The sequence below is a fragment of the Euwallacea similis genome, chromosome 36 (genome assembly GCF_039881205.1).
Source record: "Euwallacea similis isolate ESF13 chromosome 36, ESF131.1, whole genome shotgun sequence".
NCBI classification, from domain to species: domain Eukaryota; kingdom Metazoa; phylum Arthropoda; class Insecta; order Coleoptera; family Curculionidae; genus Euwallacea; species Euwallacea similis.
In genome coordinates this window covers 1,204,283-1,224,746 of record NC_089644.1, presented here as the reverse complement: position 1 = coordinate 1,224,746, position 20,464 = coordinate 1,204,283, and the positions used below count along the sequence as shown (strand labels likewise).

Here is a 20,464-nt window from a genome sequence, read left to right as displayed (position 1 = left end):
ATAAAAACTAAAAAAATATGATATAATACGCCTCTGGCCCTAGGACAACACACATCAATTGTAACACTCAGTAAATAATTGGCCTTACTATCTACAAATATGAAAATGCAATGGAACAGATGATTACTTTTTAGTGTCGATTGTGCCGAGCGCGGCTGTGGGTCCAGAACAACTCGAAACTGATCGTGAGTTAATAATATTATCTACTTTAGCAAACTTACAATCTAAACAATTTTGATGTGGTGCAATGAGTTATGATTAATTAATCAAATACCACAACGACAGTCATTAAGTTATGTTAAAATACAGGACGCCTCGAAAAAACTAGTTAGGCATGAGGAAGTTTTGTGCAACATTGTGGAAGGGTTAAAACTAGATAGTTTGGTCAGTTTTCAAGGGGTACGTATTCCATTTCACTATCTTATCGTTAAGAACTTGTGTAACTGAACCTAACCTCGACCAGTTTAGTTAATGTATTGATCGGCATAATGCGTGGAAATTATTCGATTATTGCCGATTCGGAAGACCTTTATGGGATTTTTGCTACGGCCAGTATTTCGGTTCATCGCTAGTAAACAGGAAGAACAACGAACATCCTTCACAATTAAAAATGGTGATAAGATACATTAAAAAGGTCTGCGCGAAAAAAAAACATCTTCGAACTAATCAGCGGAATTCATTCGTGTTTCATACGAATATATTAATGGCTATGCAATACGCACTGTTAAACGTCGGAAATAGCAGTAAGGTGTGTGTAAGTATGCAAATCGAGATAGTATTTATTACGCACTTGATGGAGAACCTTGTTCTGAGTGAAATCAATCAAAAAATCAATGTCGAAGAACTTTTAATTTCCGAGATACAGAGTATTAAACCTCGTATAATTTTTGAGATAATTACTTGAATTTTTACTATAAGTTGTTTTCGATCGGCTGCACGTTTTGCTAATAGAAATAATTTTAAAATCTACAGGGTGCTATGCTTTCAAGCGACAAACTCCCATAGTTTTAGGGATAATTGAAACAATTTTTTATTATATTGACATTATTTAAAAATCCACTTGGTGATATTTTTCTGGAGACAGACTCTCATGGTTTTTAAGATAACTGACAAAGTTGTTTTACTGCAGATTGCTTTCGATCTGCTACGTGTTATGTACACCGAAATTTTTTTTTAATTTACAGGATAATATCTTTTTCTGGGAAGTGTCTCCTATAGTTTTTGAGATAATTACTCAAATTTTACTGTTAGTTGCCTTCGATCGGCTACACGTTACATTTTAACGAATTCATTTTTAAAATTTACTGAATGATATTTTTTATTGGAACGTGCCCTCTTTTACAATTCAGAACTTCCTTATAGTAGTCCACTTAATACTCACTTTCAAGAAGTTGGATTTCTTGTCGCGTGTACAACAGTTCTCAAGCTATTCTAGAATAAAAAACTGAAAACACTCAATTCTTCCTGAAAAACGACATGGAAAAGGCACAGACTTGAGTAAGGCGAGTGGAAAAAAACAGCTTTGTTATTTTCTCAAGCAGCTCGAAAGCGGTTTTAGAGTCGAAAAATCAAACTTTTAAAAAATAAATACTCAGTGTTGCATCGCAAAAAGTTCTGAATTGTAAAAGAAGGCTTGAAAAATACGACTCGGTATATTTTAAAATCATTTTTATCAAGTCGAAACGACTATCGACAAAATAAAAGTGCCATTAAATTATCTCACAAAGTGTAGGAGCTGCAAGAGAAATAATAAAAAAGTGTTTAACTATTATTTTGATAACCTGTATCTAAGTAAATAAGGGGTTTTCGATCAATGTTTATATAAAATGCTTGACTTAAAATAGTTTTCTTCATAAAATGTCAGTATAAACTGACTCGTCCTGTACATATACATAACTGTTTTACTGATACGAAAGACATTCAAAAGCGCGCTTTAAAGTGCAAAATAATAGAGATATCAGGAATAAAATATACACCACTTTGGTTTATTGTCTTACAATTAGTGTTAATTTTTTGATAATCTTTTGTTTTATAGTTCTATTTTTAACCTTATTTGAATAGGGGAAGTGGAAAATAGCATTCCGGCTTTTGCTTTTTCATGCGAACTCAATTTTTAGCATCATTTTTACAAACATTCGATAAAGTTAATCATAAACTTAACAGGTAGCTTACGCAAATTACAAGTTTTAGAAAAATCATCCTAATGTGAATGTTTCTACAGTGTCAGTATATTACAAATAAAATGATAAGAACATTATCAAGGTCTATTTCCTGAATGAAACTCATCTCAGGTTTACATAGGTGTTTACGACAGTTTTCTAAGAATCATGGTCAGTGACACTGTAGAATTGATTAAAAAATATCATACATAAATAAATGGAGAGTATGTAGGTACCTATTTATATCTTCCTTTTTTAATTAGTTCTTCTGGGAGAATTTCACGTTGACCGGAGTTGATGTTTTTGATTGATCTTTCAATATTTTTATAAGACACCTTCTGCATTATTCGAATGAAATATGATCATTCCATTCTCAGCTCTCTTTTCCTCTTAAATAGTTCATATACGAGGATAGTCTCAGAAGTACTTGACCTAACACTTGAAACACAAAGAAAAAAAATTGGAAGATATTACATTATTTCTCAACATAGTCTCCTTTGTGATTTACACATTTTTCCCAACGATGTTCCATAGCTTCTATACTCTGTTTATAAATAGTAAGAAGTTTCCAATGTTTCAAAATAGACATCAACCTCGAACTCCACCTCTTTTTTTCAAGTTTGGAAATAGAAAATAATCAGAGGGGGCCTAATTTGGCGAATAAGGTGAGTGAAGAAAAAGTTCGAAACCAAGTTGATTGATTTTGACCATCGCAATGACGAAAATGTGGACTTGTGCGTTGTATTGATGAAACAAGACTTTCTTTTTCATCAAATGCTATCGCATTTTCCTAATGTCTTCGCTCAAACGCTGCAATAAATTTCTATAATATTCTTCGTTTATTGTTTTTCCTTTAGAAAGATAGTAAAAATTATCCCACGTAAATCTAAAAAAACTGATGCCATCACCTTTTCTGCAGATGGAACGGTTTTCGCCTTCTTTGAAGCCAATTTTCCCCTTTGAGTCCATTGTTTTGAGTGCTCTTTCGTCTCAGGTGTGAAATGATGAACTATTGTTTTATCAATAGTTATAAATCAAGGCAAAAATTCGGTTTTATTACTGCGAAATTTTGCCAAATAATTTCTTTTTGTTCAATTGTGAGTAATCGCGGCAGGCACTCACCTTGTGCACAGCTTCCTCATAAATCATTATTCGGTTAAAATGTGATGTAGAGTAGTTTTTGAAAAGTATATCATGTCTGATAGCTCACGCAATTTTAGCCGACGGTTTTCTAGTACAGGTTTATGGGTTTTGACCACAATTTCTGGAGTGGTCACCTCATTGAGTCGACCACTGCAGAGTTCATCTTAGCAGCTCATACGATCGCGTTTAAACTCTGCCCCCCAACATTTTATAGTTTTTAGCAAAGGGCCAAATTCCCCCAGAATAGAATCTAACTCCACTTTGACGTTGGATGGACTAAGACCTTTCAAATGAAAGTAATGGATCACATATCGATGTCTCATTTTTCACAAAATCTCTAAAAGCGTTTACTAAAAACGGTTTCAAAATAAACACAAATCAACGTAGCACCCTTAACCTTTAAACATAAACTTTTTAAAGTTAGGTCTTTGTGACATAGGCAAATTTTTAACAAAAAAATCGCCATCTATATGTTGAGTGTACTTCTGGAACTATTCTCAATTTTTCAAAAATCTCAACAACAACATATTTAGTTTTTATTTTAATGTTATTTTGTTTATTTGAATATGACTCACTTGTTCCTCTCTACTTATTAGAGTATAGATCAATTGAGGTGAGTATTATTCTTTGGGGTATAGCCGTGTGATGCGTCAATAGATTTGAGGAATACAAGATGGAGTTTGAGATCTGGCTCCTTATTATTTCCTGATCATTTTATGCCCAATCTCAGCAACCATCGATCTGTAGACTATCAGCTCCCACTAACATGTCCTATCGAGTATATTATTTTGACCTAATTATTTAATAAACTCCAGGAGCTATAAAAAGAAAACCATTTTTAAACCCTATTAACACCCTGTACCTCGGTGGTGAACCATTTTCGATTGCATGTTAATAGGAATTTCCGTATTTTTTAATGAAGAATTTTTAGAAACACCTGTAGGATTTAGTGGTGACTATCCTCATATCATCTCGTAATGCTCAGTGGTAAATAGGGGTTCGTGAATGACGCACGCGTGAGGAATTAACTGCTCAGTCGTGATGGATTTTTAACGTATTTATTTTAACAAGTAACGAAGATAACAACTAAGACAGTGACAACAAAAATTCCCGAAGGATATCAAGTGCGCCCGTTTCGATCACTTGCCAAGGGTGTTCTGCGCTCTTGTTGTATATCACCATTGCCTGTCTCTCTGATCCTTGGTCATCTGCATTCCATGTGCAGCACACGTTTCCTAGCCGTTGTCCACTTGTAAACGGTACAAGTGGACCCATGTGTCTCCTTTCCAACAAAGGGTATTCTTTCCCTTGGCCGTGATTTACAACGGGAGATGGACAATGATTTACAACATGCAAGAAGTCCGAACAACACCCTCTACATATAGTTTTTTTTTCGGGTCCAAAAATAATAATCGCGAATTCCCGGAATTCGAAGATTAAAGTGTGAATTGTAAAATTGAAATGTGATTATTAAATTTTTCAGTATCTAAATCCAGTTATTTATCATGAGCAATCACCAATCGTGGATAGGCACCAAAGCTTTAGACAAATTTTGTGGGTCCACATTTTGGGTGAGTACTTTGCTATTTTATGACTTTGAGGAATTCTACTTTCAAGAACACCGATTTCCAGAACTCCACATTAACATGGAACACCGACGATCCAGAATTCACGCAATGCTTTGAAAAAACCGTTCTCGTATGGATACCCTGTCTATTCCTATGGCTGTTTGCACCGCTGCAAGTGTATTTCCAAGTTTCCAGTCCTAACAAATACATTCCATGGAATTGGAAAAACTTTCTGAAGCTGTTAATAAATGCACTCATTTGTACGGTGACTTTCAGTGATTTTATTACCAGTGCCGGAGGGGACGTTAATACTAAAGTGCAAATTTTTATGCCATTACTAAAGTTTATTACCTTCGTAAGTATATACAAATCACTTTAGTTCATTGTACTAATTTTAGTTAATTTCATTAAACCTCACGAATATTATAAAATACTTTTATTCCAAATTATAGTATTTTTACGCGTCAAGAACTGTTATGAATTTGCCGCAGTGTTTGTTTAGATATACCGAAATTGAAATTTTTAATATTGTTTCCTTGGTAGCTACACCTGCTCCATAAAAACCGTTTTATGCACGCTGAGGTGTGTATAAAACTTCAGTTATAATGCATGCGCAATAAAAAGTTATTTACTAACAAGGGCAGAAAACAATGTTTTACCCCACAGGGACTGCAGTTGAATAACGGATGCACGGCACACTTCAGTTAATAATGAACTACGATAAAGATATCTCATTACAAGTGTGCGGTAAAGACCTTTTACTGCACGCTTGCATCAAGAAAACTATTATTTAGAATATGTTTATTTACATTATGAAATATTTGTAGAGTCTGGCTGTGATATTGGCGTATAAAAATAAAAACTATGGAGTTCAATCCTCCGGGGTGCTCTTTCTGTTTTGGTTGCTATGCGCAGTGTGTGGTATGCCGCAACTTCGTTCTGAGATCAAGATGGCACAAAATGACGCTATCAAAGATTACTACGAATACCTAAGCTACTTAATGTATTACCCGCTTGTCATAGCTATGCTGCTGCTCAATTGCTTCGCAGAAGGAATTCCAAAGGTCTATCCATATGGAAAAACTGAGGTAAACATTTAAATTAACAGAAACGATAGCAAATATAAGTGATAAGTTATTTAGAATCCGTGCCCAGAATCACGATCCAGCTTCCTCAATAGAGCCACATTTTGCTTCTTGGAACCATTTATGTACAAAGGGTTTAAAAGACCTTTGGAAATGAAGGATATGTATGACTTGGAGTACCAGCACACTTCTGGAGCTTTAGTCCCAATATTTGAGCAAAAATTTTTAGACAGGATGCAGAAACATAAAAAGTAATCATAATTTGAACCTCATTTTATGTATAGCAAAATGTATCCAAAATATCGATAATTTACATGGAAATCTTTCTAAATGGGCAGAAATGACGAAAACAAATTTTGTAAACTAATTTACTAGTTTTCAGTTTTTGAAAAAAATTAATTGGAAATTAATTAACGAAAAAATTAATTATCTCTGAAAATTTTAAGTTTTTTCTGTCAGTTGTGTTGTTCCTCTACCAGTTCTGAAAAATGTTTTAGCTATTTCATTACTCGCTAAATTGTCCCCGTTTACAAATTCTGTATCTACTGCAGTTTACAAAATTCTCAAGCTAGACATCCATATTTGTTAATTTTTAAATTCATATTTTTAATTTTTTGTTAATTATTATAGTCAACAATTAACCCAATTAATTCTTAATCAATAATTAACGGAATCCATTATGAATTAATTCATTGTAAATTAAATATTTTAGAAAATACCAAGCCAAGATCGATGCAAGCTCTGCGAATGCAACGATTGAAAAACGAAAGGACACTTCGATAGTGCCCCCTCTTTGGGCCTGCCTATGGAAGCCTTTCATGTTCGGCTTTTGTATGCGTCTAATAACTGATATTATCCAATTTGCAAATCCAAAACTATTAGGGTGAGCCAACTATGCGATTTGACTTTCAAAACTCCCATAACCTTTAATTCACAATTTCAGACTTATCATATCATACACTGGTTCAGATGACCCTCTATGGAAAGGTATACTTTACGCATTCACCATGTTCCTTGTGGCAGCTTTTATAACTTTCGTGAACAGCGTCCAAATAGACAGATTCTTCATCGTAGGAGTCCATTCCAGAACCATCCTTACTGCGGCAATTTATCGCAAGTCCCTCAGGATATCCAATTCGGCTCGTAAAAACAAAACTGTAGGCGAAATCGTCAATCTAATGTCCAGCGATGCTCAGAAGTTTCAAGAGATGGTCATGTTCGTCAATATGCTGTGGTCAGCTCCAGTCAGCATCGTTTTGGCACTCAGTTTTCTCTACCAAGAATTAGGAGTAGCAGTGTTCGCAGGTTTAGTGGTGATGCTCGCTTTAATCCCGATCAATTCAGTAATAGTAAACAAATCAAAAAACCTTCAAGTGAAGCAAATGAAGAGTAAAGATGAAAGGGTGAAAGTGATGAACGAAGTTCTAAGCGGGATTAAAGTTTTAAAGTTATATGCCTGGGAGGAAAGTTTTGAGAAGAAAGTGATGAACATAAGAGACAAAGAGATAAAAACTTTGAAGGCGTCTGCCTACCTCAATGCCGGCAGTCAATTTATATGGAATTGTACGCCTTTCATAGTGTCATGTGGTACTTTTGCCACATACGTATTAATTGACGAAAATAATATTCTGGACCCCGCCAAAGCCTTCGTATCTCTGGCCCTGCTGAATCTTCTCAGAATGCCAATGGCAATGCTGCCAAACGTTATCATGCAAATGGTACAAACTTTTGTATCAATTAAAAGAATAAATTCGTTCTTGAATGCAGATGAGTTGGAACCTTATGTGACGCACAACGAAAATAAAGGTAAGTGCAAAATGCGAATTTTTCACAAACGAAGTCTTGTCATATTGTAAAATGTTACAAAAATAATTTAAATGCGTACGGAAAGTGACTATTTTCCGAACGCATTTCACTGTAGAAAGTTACACTTTTCCATTTCCTTAAAAACTGACCCGCACAAACCAAGACCAAAACTAAACATCTGAGAGTCATAGAATTTTTAAAAATTTTAAAACAACACGTATTAAACTTCAAATTAGAGTGCCAAAACCAACCAAAGTCCAAAACAAACACCCTATATATAATAGATACTATGCTTCTCATTTTGATTTCACAAACATTATCATTTTATTAGATAAACCTATTACGATCGAGAGAGGAACTTTCACTTGGGGAGAGGAACCGATCCTGAAAAATATCAACTTAACAGTAGCCAGCAACAGTCTAACAGCCGTGGTGGGCGCTGTGGGTGCTGGGAAAAGCAGCCTCATCAGCGCCATTTCTGGAGAAATGGACATCATTGACGGAAAAGTGAACACCTGGGGCTCTGTAGCTTACGTACCGCAACAGGCGTGGATACAGAACGCTACAGTTCAAGACAACATTACCTTCGGAAATCCATTTGATAAGCTCAAGTAATAGATACTTACATTATTATATGTGCGTCTATGTGTATACACATATATAGGTTGTCCCGGTTTATTTCAGATAAATTGATATGGGAGATAAATCTTATTATTTTAAATAAAAAAGTTCATATGAACATGGGTCCGATCTCGATCGGTAGCGGAGTTACAAGGAGTTAAAATTTAAGAAAAAAATAGGTTTTTATTTTATTGTGCTGAACCTAGTACAGATAGACCCTTCAAATTTTATGTACATATTAAGTAATAAGTGCCGCTTAAAACGAGAGTAAATTTCCCCAATTACTATACAGGGTATTGCATTTTCCGAGGTCTTGATGCATAAAATCCTTTAAAAAAATTTACTCGTACGCCACTGATGAATTTTTATATATTTTTTAACTTCTCCCATCTATTATCTAAATTTTGACTCTCTTCGTTTTTGGTCGAATTCTGTTCCATTTCCTCATAAAATAATTAATTTATAAATTCAGTCAAATCTACAGACGTCAAGAAATTCATACTATTTTGACATTTCCATATTAGTTTAACTATCAAAATAATGTTTCTTCGCGACAAATGTTTAAATATAATATTTAAAATAATTGAATACAAATTTATTCTTTTTTCTATATGTCTGTAATTGCTTTTTCATAAAAAAAAAGAATAATACAAAGAATTTAAATTTTAAAGAATAAAGTTAAAAGGAGTCAAATATTTTCAAAAGTAATGTGTAAGGTGATAGTTCAACTAATATGAAATGTCGAAATAGTATGAATTTCTTGACGTCTGTAGATTTGACTGAATTTATAAATTAATTATTTTATGAGGAAATGAAACAGAATTCGACCAAAAACGAAGAGAGTCAAAATTTAGGTAATAGATGGGAGAAGTTAAAAAATATATAAAAATTCATCAGTGGCGTACGAGCAAATTTTTTTAAAGGATTTTATGCATCAAGACCTCGGAAAATGCAATACCCTGTATAGTAATTGGGGAAATTTACACTCGTTTTAAGCGGCACTTATTACTTAATATGTACATAAAATTTGAAGGGTCTATCTGTACTAGGTCCAGCACAATAAAATAAAAATCTATTTTTTTCTTAAATTTTAACTTCCTGTAACTCCGCTACCGATCGAGATTGGACCCATGTTCATATGAACTTTTTTATTTAAAATAATGAGGTTTATCTCCCATACCAATTTGTCCAAAACAAACCGGGACACCCTGTATATAAAAATGTCACAAAAATGCTTCCGATGCATAAACTCTACGTCAATTCTGTTCTCACCTTCAAATTAAAAAATAGCCGTTTAAACAACACGATTTACCACCGTGTGACTTCTCAAAAAAATAGTTTTCGACGTTTTTCTATGTATAAATGTTTCCAAATTTGCATTTTCTTCCAATCTGCATTCTTTTTAAAACTCACTTAAAATCATTGTTCAAATTAGCACACTCGAACTCCCCATTTATCATTCTTAAAATTTGTGAATGTTGAACTGAATGCTCTTTGCAGATACCAGCAGATTGTCGAAGCGTGTGCGTTAAGGCCTGACTTCGAAATGCTGGCTAATGGTGATCAGACTGAAATTGGTGAAAAGGGAATTAACTTATCTGGAGGTCAAAAGCAGAGGATCAGCTTGGCTAGAGCTGTCTATTCAGATACAGAGCTGTATTTGCTGGATGATCCATTGAGCGCTGTTGATTCTCATGTGGGCAAACATATTTTCGATAACCTTATCGGTAAACTATTTACTTTAAAAAAATCTTGTAACCAGAGGAAATCTTTTAGGTCCAAACGGATTATTGAAAAACAAAACAAGGTTGCTGGTCACACATTCGATAACATACCTCCCGCAAACCGATAAAATTATTTGCTTGAAAGACGGATCAATATCAGAGACTGGAAGCTACACAGATCTCCTGTCGAATAAAGGTGCATTTGCCGAATTTATCATGCAACACATAACTGAAGAAGTTGAGGACGAAGATGAATTGGACGAATTGCAACAACAGTTAGAAGACACGCCGATTGCCCCCGAGTTTCAGAAAACCATTTCCAGGCAAAGATCTCGAATATCCGAGTCTGCCTCCATTGGTTCGCAGCATGGAATCAATGGGCTTGGCAGGACTGAATCCAGAGAGAGCTTGAGGAGTGTCAAAAGTTCTAAGAGGAGGCCCAGTACGACAGTAAGGAAAATCAGTACGGCGCGAAAAGGCAGTATGAAGCCTGATACAGGTAAAATGATAATAATAAAATTGTTACTCAAAAAGTTCGCACAAAAAAAAACACATAAAGTTGTCTGCCAGACATTCTATAAAATACTGAAAGCCTGTCGTTCTCGCTCTTATGTCATACAACTTATAATAATGCAAGCCCCGAAATGATTTTGAATACATGTACCGGGGTTTGTTCAATTAACATTTTTAAAATATTTTTTATCTGCTATTTTCAATTTTTTACTTTTCTATTTATTTTCACTATTATATGGTTATAAATTATTAAATAATTTTGTATTATTAGTTTTAGAAGGAAAAGGGGCGTTAGAACTCAAGAGACCTATTCCTAACGGCAAACTGATCACTGAAGAAAAAACCGAAAAAGGCAACGTCAAGAAGGATGTATACGTCTATTATCTGAAAGCTATTGGTTTTATTTTCATTCTGGGGACCATAATATTTAGTATCAATTTTCATTGTGAGTACAGTGCGACAAATGAAATAACATTTAAAAACCTGGAAATATCTAATAAAAACTTTTCTATCCAGTGTTTGGTATATTTACAAACGTGTGGCTCGGATGGTGGTCTGAAGACCCCAACATGATAGTTGATGGAAAGGTGGATACTGCCCTTCGAGATAAATATTTGGGAGTGTATGGTGCTCTTGGACTCGCTCAAGCAATTTCGGTATTATCATCTGCGCTCATATTCGCCAAAGGTGAGGTAAAGTTTTAGTTCAAATATATTGTTACTAATAAGGATTTGCAATATAGGAACCATGAGAGCAGCTACAATATTACACAATTTCATGCTGAAAAACGTGCTGCGAATGCCGATGTCCTTTTTCGATACTACACCTTCAGGCCGTATTTTAAGCAGATTTTCCGGTGATATTATCAGTATTGATTTGAGGCTGCCTATGGCTTTTAACGTTTTTTTCCAAAACACTTTTAGAGTAAGTGTGGTTTAATATTTAATAATTTAGTCGAAGGTTCTACCTGCGTCGAAGGTTTTTATAATTTTTTTATCATAGTGCAAAATTTGAAAACTGTTAGAGATACGCAAACTTTTAGGGAATTTTATTCCTTCTTGTACCTCGGACCTGGAGCAATAATAGTTGCTATAGTTTTACTGATACGGAGTGAAGCTTGAATATTTGTGTTCATATGTATGCGATTTTCACGTGCTTTCTCCATCGAATAGTCAAAGTAAAACAAAAAATCACGTATGAAACTCATTAAGAAATGCAATTTCATGTAACTCGTGCCCTATTGCGGGGCCTCACTTTACTCATCCCGCAAAATTCCACTCGTTACATAAAATTATACATTTCCTAACTAGTTACATAAGTAGCTATTATTTTTGGGCAAACGTATCATATTCTGCCATTCTTGAATTTCGGCAAACCTAGCTAAGCTGAACTAAATAAAAAAACTGGTGAAAAAATTAAGTTTTTGGTAAATTCTTAACTCATTATCATTTTTTCTCTAGGTAGTAGGAACCATTGCTGTGATCTGCTTCACAACTCCACTTTTTACGGCTGTAATTATCCCTCTCTTGATCATTTACATATTCATCCAACGTTATTACGTGGCCTCCACAAGACAATTAAGAAGAATCGAGTCAGTTTCTCGATCTCCCATTTACTCTCACTTTGGGGAAACTTTGACTGGTACTCATGTTATTCGAGCATACAACCAAGTCCAAAGGTAACAACATCCGTATTCTACTAAGACAGGAGACTAAATAAAAACTTATTCAAGATTCACAATGGTGTCTGAGGAGAAAGTAGACATAAATCAGAAAACTATGTACCCGATGAATTGGTGCAACAGATGGCTGTCAATACGACTGGAAACTATTGGAAATTTAATTATCCTATTCGCAGCCCTATTTGCAGTATTGGCGAAAGACTTGAATCCGGCCCTTGTGGGACTGTCTGTCACCTATTCTATGAACGTACGTACTTAAGCTTGTAGCCAAATTATTTTTGATGGAAAATTTCTCTAACAGATCACTAACACCCTGAATTTCTTGGTAAGAATGATCTCAGATGTGGAAACAACCATTGTCGCAGTGGAACGTATTAAAGAATACGGTGAAAAGGAAAGGGAGGCTCCATGGGAAATTCCCAGCAAAACACCAGCCATAACGTGGCCCGAGACTGGCTTCGTGGAGTTCAAAGAGTATAGTGTGAAATATAGGTAAACTGCAAAAGTTCATTTGCTATAAGCTACAGAGGTGTGACGAATTAACTGTTTTTAGACCTGGACTAGATTTAGTTCTCAAAGGAATCAGCTTCAGCATCAAAGGAGGTGAAAAAGTTGGTATAGTAGGAAGAACTGGGGCTGGAAAATCTAGCCTCACCTTAGCCCTCTTTAGGTAGGTTCTAAATGATTATGTGAGCCAATGAGTTAATACTTTCAACCTTTTTCAGAATAATTGAAGCTACCAAAGGAGAAATACTAATAGATGGGAAAAACATCTCGGAATTAGGATTGCACGACGTCAGGTCGCGTTTGACAATCATTCCACAAGATGCAATTTTGTTTTCGGGATCTCTTAGAATGAATTTAGACCCATTTGAAAAATATTCAGATGAGGAGGTCTGGGCAGCATTGGAAATGGCCCACTTAAAGAACTTTGCTAATGGTAATTACTTTGTTTTATATTTGAAGGATGATGATGATAATTATGATAATTTCTTTAGCATTGACTGGCGGTTTATATCACAAAATATCCGAAGGGGGAGAAAATCTTTCAGTAGGTCAAAGACAATTGGTCTGTTTGGCAAGAGCCCTGTTAAGGAAAACGAAAGTCCTCATTTTGGACGAAGCGACAGCTGCTGTTGATTTGGAAACTGACGATCTTATCCAAAAGACCATCCGCGCTGCCTTTGCGGAGTGCACAGTACTTACAATAGCCCACAGATTAAACACTATCATTGATTCTGATAGGGTATTGGTGTTGAATATGGGAGAAATAGCCGAATTTGATAGCCCGGACAGTTTGTTAGAGAATAAAAAATCAATATTCTTTGGAATGTGTAAAGATGCAGGATTGGCACATTAAGTTTTAATCAGGAGCAAAAGGAAAATTGACGTTTAAATGTGTGCGTAATTGTGATAAAAAGCTTTTAGTGTACAGGGTCTTCATGGGGGCATGCACATATCCTTTAACATTTTTACTTAAAAACTTCAAAAACGTGTCAGGTAAAATTAAAGTCTGCAACTTTTGTATCTGACAAATTTATCCGAGTCTTTAAATAAGAAAGTTAAAAGGTGTGAGTATATCTGCTTAAAGATCTTTACATTAAAAAATGACTTAGTCATGTACAGCAGTTTGTAAATATTGTTTACACCAATACATTGTAAGATATCGTTTACAATAACAATGAGTATAATAATAATAAGTATGTATTCATTTCAAAGTTCATCTAAAAACAAACAAATTACCATTGTTAAAAATTCACAGCAACGTGCAATGGATTAAAAAAATTAAATTTCATGTGATTTCATCAATCATCACATGAGTGGTACTTTAGGGTACGTTCCCACCTTTCGACCAATTACAAGAGCTTAGTTCAGGTTAATATTAGATGGTTAAAAAAACATAATCAAGGACTTTTTAACTTTCAAACGGCAGTTTGGTTCATTTATAAAAGCAACTGGGGACAGAATGATGACATGAGCTTTAAGAAATTGTGGTCTAAATTCACGTTAAGTTATGACTTATTGATCGTTGCTTCTTGCAATTGCTAGATTACTTTGTTTCCAATCTATTCTGACTCAATTCTGATTTACATACGAGCATTCTCTATAGGAAAAACTAGTGCAAAAATAATTCTTCGAGAATTCTTATTCGTGCTTACTAAATGTCCACAAATTACCAATAATCCTTATGGCAATACATTAACAAAAAATCTGCAATTCTGTACTAAAACCTGCATCAACTTTTCAAAAAAAATGCATCAACTAACTGTCAAACCTTATTGAAATGCTTTAACTATAACCTTACCTGGATGAGGTTTAACTAACTTGGAAGGGAACTGAGGAATGACACTGTCAATGAGTTTGTCCAGTTCATCCGAATCTCCCTGAAAGTTACATACAACGATATAAGCGAAGGAATAAGATTTCTTCATATCTAATTCTAGTTACAACGCTGAGGAATGTTACAATGTACGGTAATATTATCAAAATGCAGGTAAGTACAACTTTTTTATGTTTATTGGCGAAACTAGCTAAATACTTTTCAGTTCAAAAATTAGTAACATTCATTTAATAGAATTTTTTATTATATTTTGTACAGGAAGATCAAAGGAAAATGGGCCCATTTTTGGGGCCTAAGCAAAGACTAGAAAATCCTTTAAGCAATGAAAATTAAAAGGGAACTTACCGTAATGCGTAGATTGCTTTCCACAATGCTGGAATCTACGTCTAGGAATATTGGGTTCGAAGATGACATTATTTATCTCGTCTCCTTGCTAATACTGCTTTACACGCGTTTTATATTATCAATCAGTATGAAAGTTTCTAATAACACAGGAACAACAGGAAAAATACAAATTCAAATCACCAAAAATAAACAAGACAAAAATGAGGTTAAGTCTAACGTCAATTTATGCGTATCAGCTTACAAGAAGTTCTAATAAGAAGAGACGACATGGAAAGGAGTTCACAATGTATTCAAACTTCCACTAATGGAAGTCTATGACTTCTGGATTTTGAAGTGGCGGAAGACATCAAAAGTGGAAAGACGGTATTTCGAAATCATTCAAATCATATGGAATGAAATAAATGATCATAAATTTATACTCCCGATTAGTACTGTAATACTCCCGATATCTAACCTCGTTAGCCCGTAGTCGAGAGTGTTCAGTATACAGTTCCTCCATCGGGGCGAGTACTCTGAACCAAAGGAACTTGGTGAAAATTCACTATTACGAATACTATGTTATGCGATGATTTACATCTAAAATCTCTCGTAGAAATGGATTAACATTATTTTTACAGTCTTCCGCGCTTTTTAGGACATTAGCGGAAATTTTCACCCTTTTTGAAAAATTAGAAAATATGGCTGTGAAATCGAAGGAATCCCCTTAACAGTGACGATTTATGTATATCTTATACAGGGCGATTGATCGACAATGGGAAATTAGAGAACTGAAAATATTAAAACACAAATGTTTTTTTTAGGGATATAAGGTGTTGAAAGTTAAAATTTTAATTTTTGATCATAATACTTTTATCATTTTTTCTTTTATTCTGCTTATCTGAAATGCCGTGTGTCCCTTGCAAATAACACTTTTTATACATGATGAATTGGCCCCTCGCTTTAGCTTACCTGCCAGAGCAAATTTGGATCAGATTTTCCCAGAGCGGTGGATTGAACGAGGTTGCCCTGTGTACTGGCCAATTCACTCCTCAGACTTAAATCTCTTTGATTTTTCTTGGGGAATATTTGAAAAGTTTAGTACACCGTGATAAATATTGATAAACGAATGAGTAATGTATAATTAATTGCTGCGAACACTAGAAATCGGGTCGATATTTTTGCCAGAACAAGAGCTTTCATGAGGAAACGTGCGTGCTACAGATTAAAACGTTCACTGTTAAAAAAAAATGCCGGAACTTCTGATTTATAATTAACTTTTATCTATAAAGGAAAACGATAATAAAATATTTATGAGGTACACGTTCTGATGGTGGTAGCATCGATACTTTTATACTTAGGCATACGTTTATATTTGAGCATATATTTGAGCAATCGTTTGGATATGTTTATAATGACGTTGTGTAACGTAATAACGTTACATATCTTTGATTATTGAGTAAAGATCACCCAATTTATTCATTACAAAATCTGGCTTAAGCTCCTCTGCCAAAGTCCATTTATCTACCTTCTCTTTAGTACAAATACCCGACAGTGCTAAGCACGTTTTGTAACCAGCAAGAACACCGAATGCTATGTCTGTTTCGACGCTAAAAATAATAAACAAATTAAAATGTAGAGATAAATAAATTATTCATTTAAGAATACGTGTCTCACTTATCTCCCACCATTAACACGCGACCGCCATCGGAAATGTCGTACTTTGAACGAACAAAATCTGCAAGAGTACTACTTGGTTTACCCACTCTTAACGCGGTCCTGCAGGTCCATTTCTCCATCGCATCGATGTAGTACCGTGCACCTGAAGATTAATTTTGCACTTTACCAAGAGTTATTTAGGCAAACGCTCGGCATACAAATCATTCTAAAATTATTTCCAATTGGAGCTTGATCGTCGCACATTCCAGTTAAGAGATCCACCCCATCCACGTGATTCAGGAGCGTTTTTGCTACCTCCAGAGCTCCTTGGCAAACGTTCAAATCTGTATCTAAATAGATTAAACGAACATTTTTGCACCTTTCCAAGGAGGTCTGTTTGAGGTCTGCTATTGCCCCCATATTTTCCTCAAGGTCCGACGACTGAATGTCCTGAAAATATTCAAATTTCAGAATGAATTACTCGTTCCGAAACTGCCATTCCTGAGAGAACCTTATATTCGATTATGTTGTATCCTGCGCGCCTTAGATGGTCCTTGCACGCTTGGCTCGCGATTGCATAAATATCTCCCTCGAGGTCGATTTTTTTCAAATATTCCAGCAGTGACAAATTGGGGTTGATAATCTCGTCTTCCGTTGCCCCAAAGGGCGTTAAGTTATTCAACAGATGACCTTCGGTGTACACGGCGTTGTTGGTCACAAAACCAATTTTTTTCCCCAGTTGCCTGAACTTGACCACGGCATCATCCGACCCAGGAATGATAACTCCATCATGCATTAAGACGCCTGAAATGTGTATTATTGTGTTACTATTTAGATAGTGAACAATTTAATTAAAGATAAACAATCTTTATTTATTTACTATTTTACTGCCAGTACTCTTAATTCATTTGGAGAGCCATATTCAAGGTCATTTTACTTTTTTAATTATTTCATCCGTAATAACGATAAGCTGAATTGTTTGATCTTTTTGATTAATTTATTTTTCAGTCCATCACGTAATAAATTATTAAACATTACTAAAAGTTAAATAGATGAAAGTCTTACCGTCTATGTCAAACAATACAGTGTCAATGGAGCGAACGAGACTTTGCACACGGTCGGAGGAAATGTTGTTAATTTCCTGCAATTTCATCATTGTGAATTAGATTGCGAATACATTGCGACAAAGGCGAATGCAAAACTAAATGCTCAAAAATTCAATTGCGATAATTTTGATGCCAATTTGCTCTCACTACAATCTCATTACGAATATGGTGACGCGACAAAATATGTTCACTCTAGTTGCGGTTTCATGTTTTTCTCATTGATCATTAAGCATCATCCTTTTGAAGTCGTGGCATTTATGTATATAGATCGGTACCTCTTTTTGTGCTTGTAGAATATAAAAATGTTTGGAATATCTCACATACAGGGTATCTTTGAAAGATTGGTACCAAATTCTACCACAGATTTCTGAGGCGAAAAAGTGATGATTTAACCCAATTTACCTTAGTCCAAAAATGGGTGGTTTTCGAAATACAGGACGTCAAAGTGAAAATTAAGAAAGGAAAAAAATTAATTACTCCCCTTGTAACGGTACTATCTGAACAAAAGTGGCATCGGAGGTTTTTTAGAGCCAAGAAATCGGATCCGTTTGCATTTGCACATCGTAGTGCGCGCTGTCAGCGCTGGGTGAACTCTCTTTGAAGGGGCCTAACTTTTTTTATCACCCGGTATAAAATTTATTTATCACCGAATTTACGCTTTCCTACATCTTTCATGGAAAAAAGGTATTTTTGTGCAAGTCCCTACAGGCATTCCTTTTCAGGATGTTTACAGTTTAAAATTCGCTGCGTGCTTTGAAAAATAACTTTAAAGTTCATATTTATTTGTACAGTTAAAACGTTAGATTAATTTTCAATTATTATTATTTTTTTTAATCTTCATGTTTTTATTTGACTATACCAATTGTTGATTAATTATTTTGCTGCACTGCACGAATAAACATGTATGTGAGCTTTCATGAAGGGTGGTGAAGTGTGTTGAGTGCGTTGAGTGGTTTTAATGTGGACGTGCGCGCTGAAGGCGACTACCACGAATTGTATCGGGTAAGACGTTCGTTTTCCAATTTTTGAAAGTAGAGCAGTGTCTCAGAAACTTACGTTTGTCTTATTTACAAAAACTTCTGACGTGTACAGTGAAAGTCAAATGTAACGACGGGAGGGGACCGAGTAAAATGGGTTAAATTCGGTCATCGTTGCATCAAGAATTGTTTTTTTATGATTGAAGAAACGTGAAAAAAATTAAAAACTATAACAGATAAATAATAAAACGTAAATAATTTAATATAACTTTGAACTTATTTATATTTAGGTATGTATGGCAAAAACGCATTATTTATTCCAATATTCTATGATGTTTGTTTGCTTTTTGTAACGTAAGTTAAAATAAATCAATCGATTTTTTTTCTCGACAGAACCGATTTTATTCAGAAATCTTTTTTCGCTAGAATGACTGTACGTATAGCGTAAAACTGTTCAGAGTTGCTACAGCTCGTAGGGCTTAACACTTTTGCTATCATCAGAGTTTTCATCACTTTCATCTTGAACTTCTTGAATGGTGAGAGCTTCGTTTGTAATTTGGTCATCAGGTAAAGCACCGTACGTTTTCAAGCGAAAGTCAACATTTACAAAATCAGTTCACGATGCATCTGACAACGTGAGGTTTTCTTTCATCATAGGGAGAGGCACATCATTTTCTTGTCCAAAATCATGATTTATCCTTCTTGCCGCTTTAATAGAAGAAATATCGTCCTTCTTTTTAAAGTCGTCTGCTACTGGTGCTAGTTGTAAATCTACACGTCTAAAACAATTCGTGACTGTTTAGGGTGATACTCTGTTCCATGCTTGGGAATCGTCGATATCGCATCAAAAAGATTAACAACACGCTCTTTGCCTTTCTGATTGTATTTAATAATATTCATTAACTGGAGCTTTCTAAAAGGAACTTTCATTGAATCTTATGGTCTATATCTATGGTCAACGGGCTACAAAACCGACGTAGTATTTGATGGGAGATGCTGAACGTTAATTTTCTCTAAATTTGACATTTTTGGGTGCGTTGGACAATTGCCTACCAAGAGCAATTTTTTTTTCGTTTTTTTTTGTAATTCAGTGTCCCAACCTTGCAAAATTTTTATAAATAGGTCTGAAGTCATCCAGGCTTTCTATTCGACATGTGGGGCTCAGGTAACGACTTAATGTTCTTGAAACAGCTAGGGTTTTTTGATTTTCCAATAACAATCAATTTACGTTTTTACGATCCTCTCATATTGGTAGCAACAAAGAGTAACTCTTTCCTTGGGCATTTTCTCACCTTTACCTGCACTTCTCTTCTTTAGATTTCAGTGTTTTGTTCGGAACCATTTTGTCAAAAAGATCTGTTTCATCTGCGTTAAAAATCTCGTCATTCTGGCAATTTTTTCGAATTTCTGGTCACATCGTTTTGAATCACTTTTTTGTCAGTGCAACCGGCACACTAACAGTTTCGCCACTAATTTTTTCATACACAGTGTTTTGTCTTTCTCGGAATCGTTTAATCCAACTTTCTGAGCATTTATACTTCGTTCTTTTATTCATTATTTTGGCAAATTGTTTCGCTTTTGCCAGTAATATTGGGCCACCGATTGCTGATCTTTTACTTCTTTCCTTTTTAAACCACTCAAATAATGTCTGATCGATATCCCCACCCTTTCTTCGGCAACAAATTTTCATTAAACTCATTCTTGATATTTTCTCCAAATTCTAGAAATTCTAGAAATTCTAGAAATAGTCGAACACGATA

General features: G+C 34.9%; 3 protein-coding genes across 5 annotated transcripts in view; 1 reads left to right on the top strand and 2 right to left on the bottom strand.

The window, feature by feature from the left end:
- LOC136418697 (PIH1 domain-containing protein 1-like) overlaps positions 1-15,500 on the bottom strand; it is a 33,119-nt gene extending 17,619 nt beyond the window's left edge. Inside the window, exons 1-2 of one of the 3 annotated variants that reach the window (XM_066404847.1) lie at positions 15,441-15,500; positions 14,606-14,684 (exon numbers count right to left, since the gene is read on the bottom strand). In XM_066404847.1, coding sequence (XP_066260944.1) covers positions 14,606-14,684; positions 15,441-15,485 — 124 coding nt within the window. In that variant the 5' untranslated portion in view covers positions 15,486-15,500. Of the gene's footprint in view, positions 1-14,605; positions 14,685-14,982; positions 15,149-15,440 lie in introns of those variants that run through there. The other 2 variants (XM_066404845.1, XM_066404846.1) reach the window with 2 other exon arrangements.
- Positions 147-14,000, top strand: LOC136418677 (multidrug resistance-associated protein 1-like). Its single transcript, XM_066404819.1, has 19 exons — positions 147-399; positions 4,786-4,873; positions 4,935-5,225; positions 5,698-5,958; positions 6,013-6,206; positions 6,668-6,838; positions 6,899-7,761; positions 8,093-8,372; positions 9,883-10,109; positions 10,159-10,605; positions 10,891-11,064; positions 11,136-11,306; positions 11,362-11,543; positions 12,080-12,297; positions 12,352-12,547; positions 12,602-12,792; positions 12,854-12,970; positions 13,026-13,240; positions 13,299-14,000. The coding sequence occupies exons 2-19, from the start codon at positions 4,808-4,810 to the stop codon at positions 13,658-13,660; spliced, it is 4,626 nt and encodes a 1,541-aa protein (XP_066260916.1). The 5' UTR covers positions 147-399; positions 4,786-4,807; the 3' UTR covers positions 13,661-14,000.
- A 761-nt stretch (positions 15,501-16,261) lies between the features above and the next one.
- Positions 16,262-17,816, bottom strand: LOC136418696 (uncharacterized). The gene is made up of 5 exons (XM_066404844.1): positions 17,687-17,816; positions 17,133-17,425; positions 16,840-17,071; positions 16,640-16,784; positions 16,262-16,572 (listed from the first exon to the last, which is right to left on the bottom strand). Exons 1-5 carry the CDS (start codon positions 17,775-17,777, stop codon positions 16,401-16,403), a joined length of 933 nt encoding a protein of 310 aa, XP_066260941.1. The 5' UTR covers positions 17,778-17,816; the 3' UTR covers positions 16,262-16,400.
- Positions 17,817-20,464: the final 2,648 nt, after the last annotated feature.

Bases quoted from the DNA above. Each gene is read 5' to 3' on its own strand.
- LOC136418677 (XM_066404819.1), top strand. From the start codon at position 4,808: ATGAGCAATCACCAATCGTGGATAGGCACCAAAGCTTTAGACAAATTT. The intron at 6,839-6,898 runs GTGAGCCAACTA...TCACAATTTCAG, and splicing joins GCAAATCCAAAACTATTAGG to ACTTATCATATCATACACTG. The intron at 11,065-11,135 runs GTGAGTACAGTG...TTTTCTATCCAG, and splicing joins ATTTAGTATCAATTTTCATT to TGTTTGGTATATTTACAAAC.
- LOC136418696 (XM_066404844.1), bottom strand. From the start codon at position 17,777: ATGATGAAATTGCAGGAAATTAACAACATTTCCTCCGACCGTGTGCAA. The intron at 16,785-16,839 runs GTATGCCGAGCG...ATTAATCTTCAG, and splicing joins AAATAATTTTAGAATGATTT to GTGCACGGTACTACATCGAT. The intron at 16,573-16,639 runs GTGAGACACGTA...TATTATTTTTAG, and splicing joins GTGTTAATGGTGGGAGATAA to CGTCGAAACAGACATAGCAT.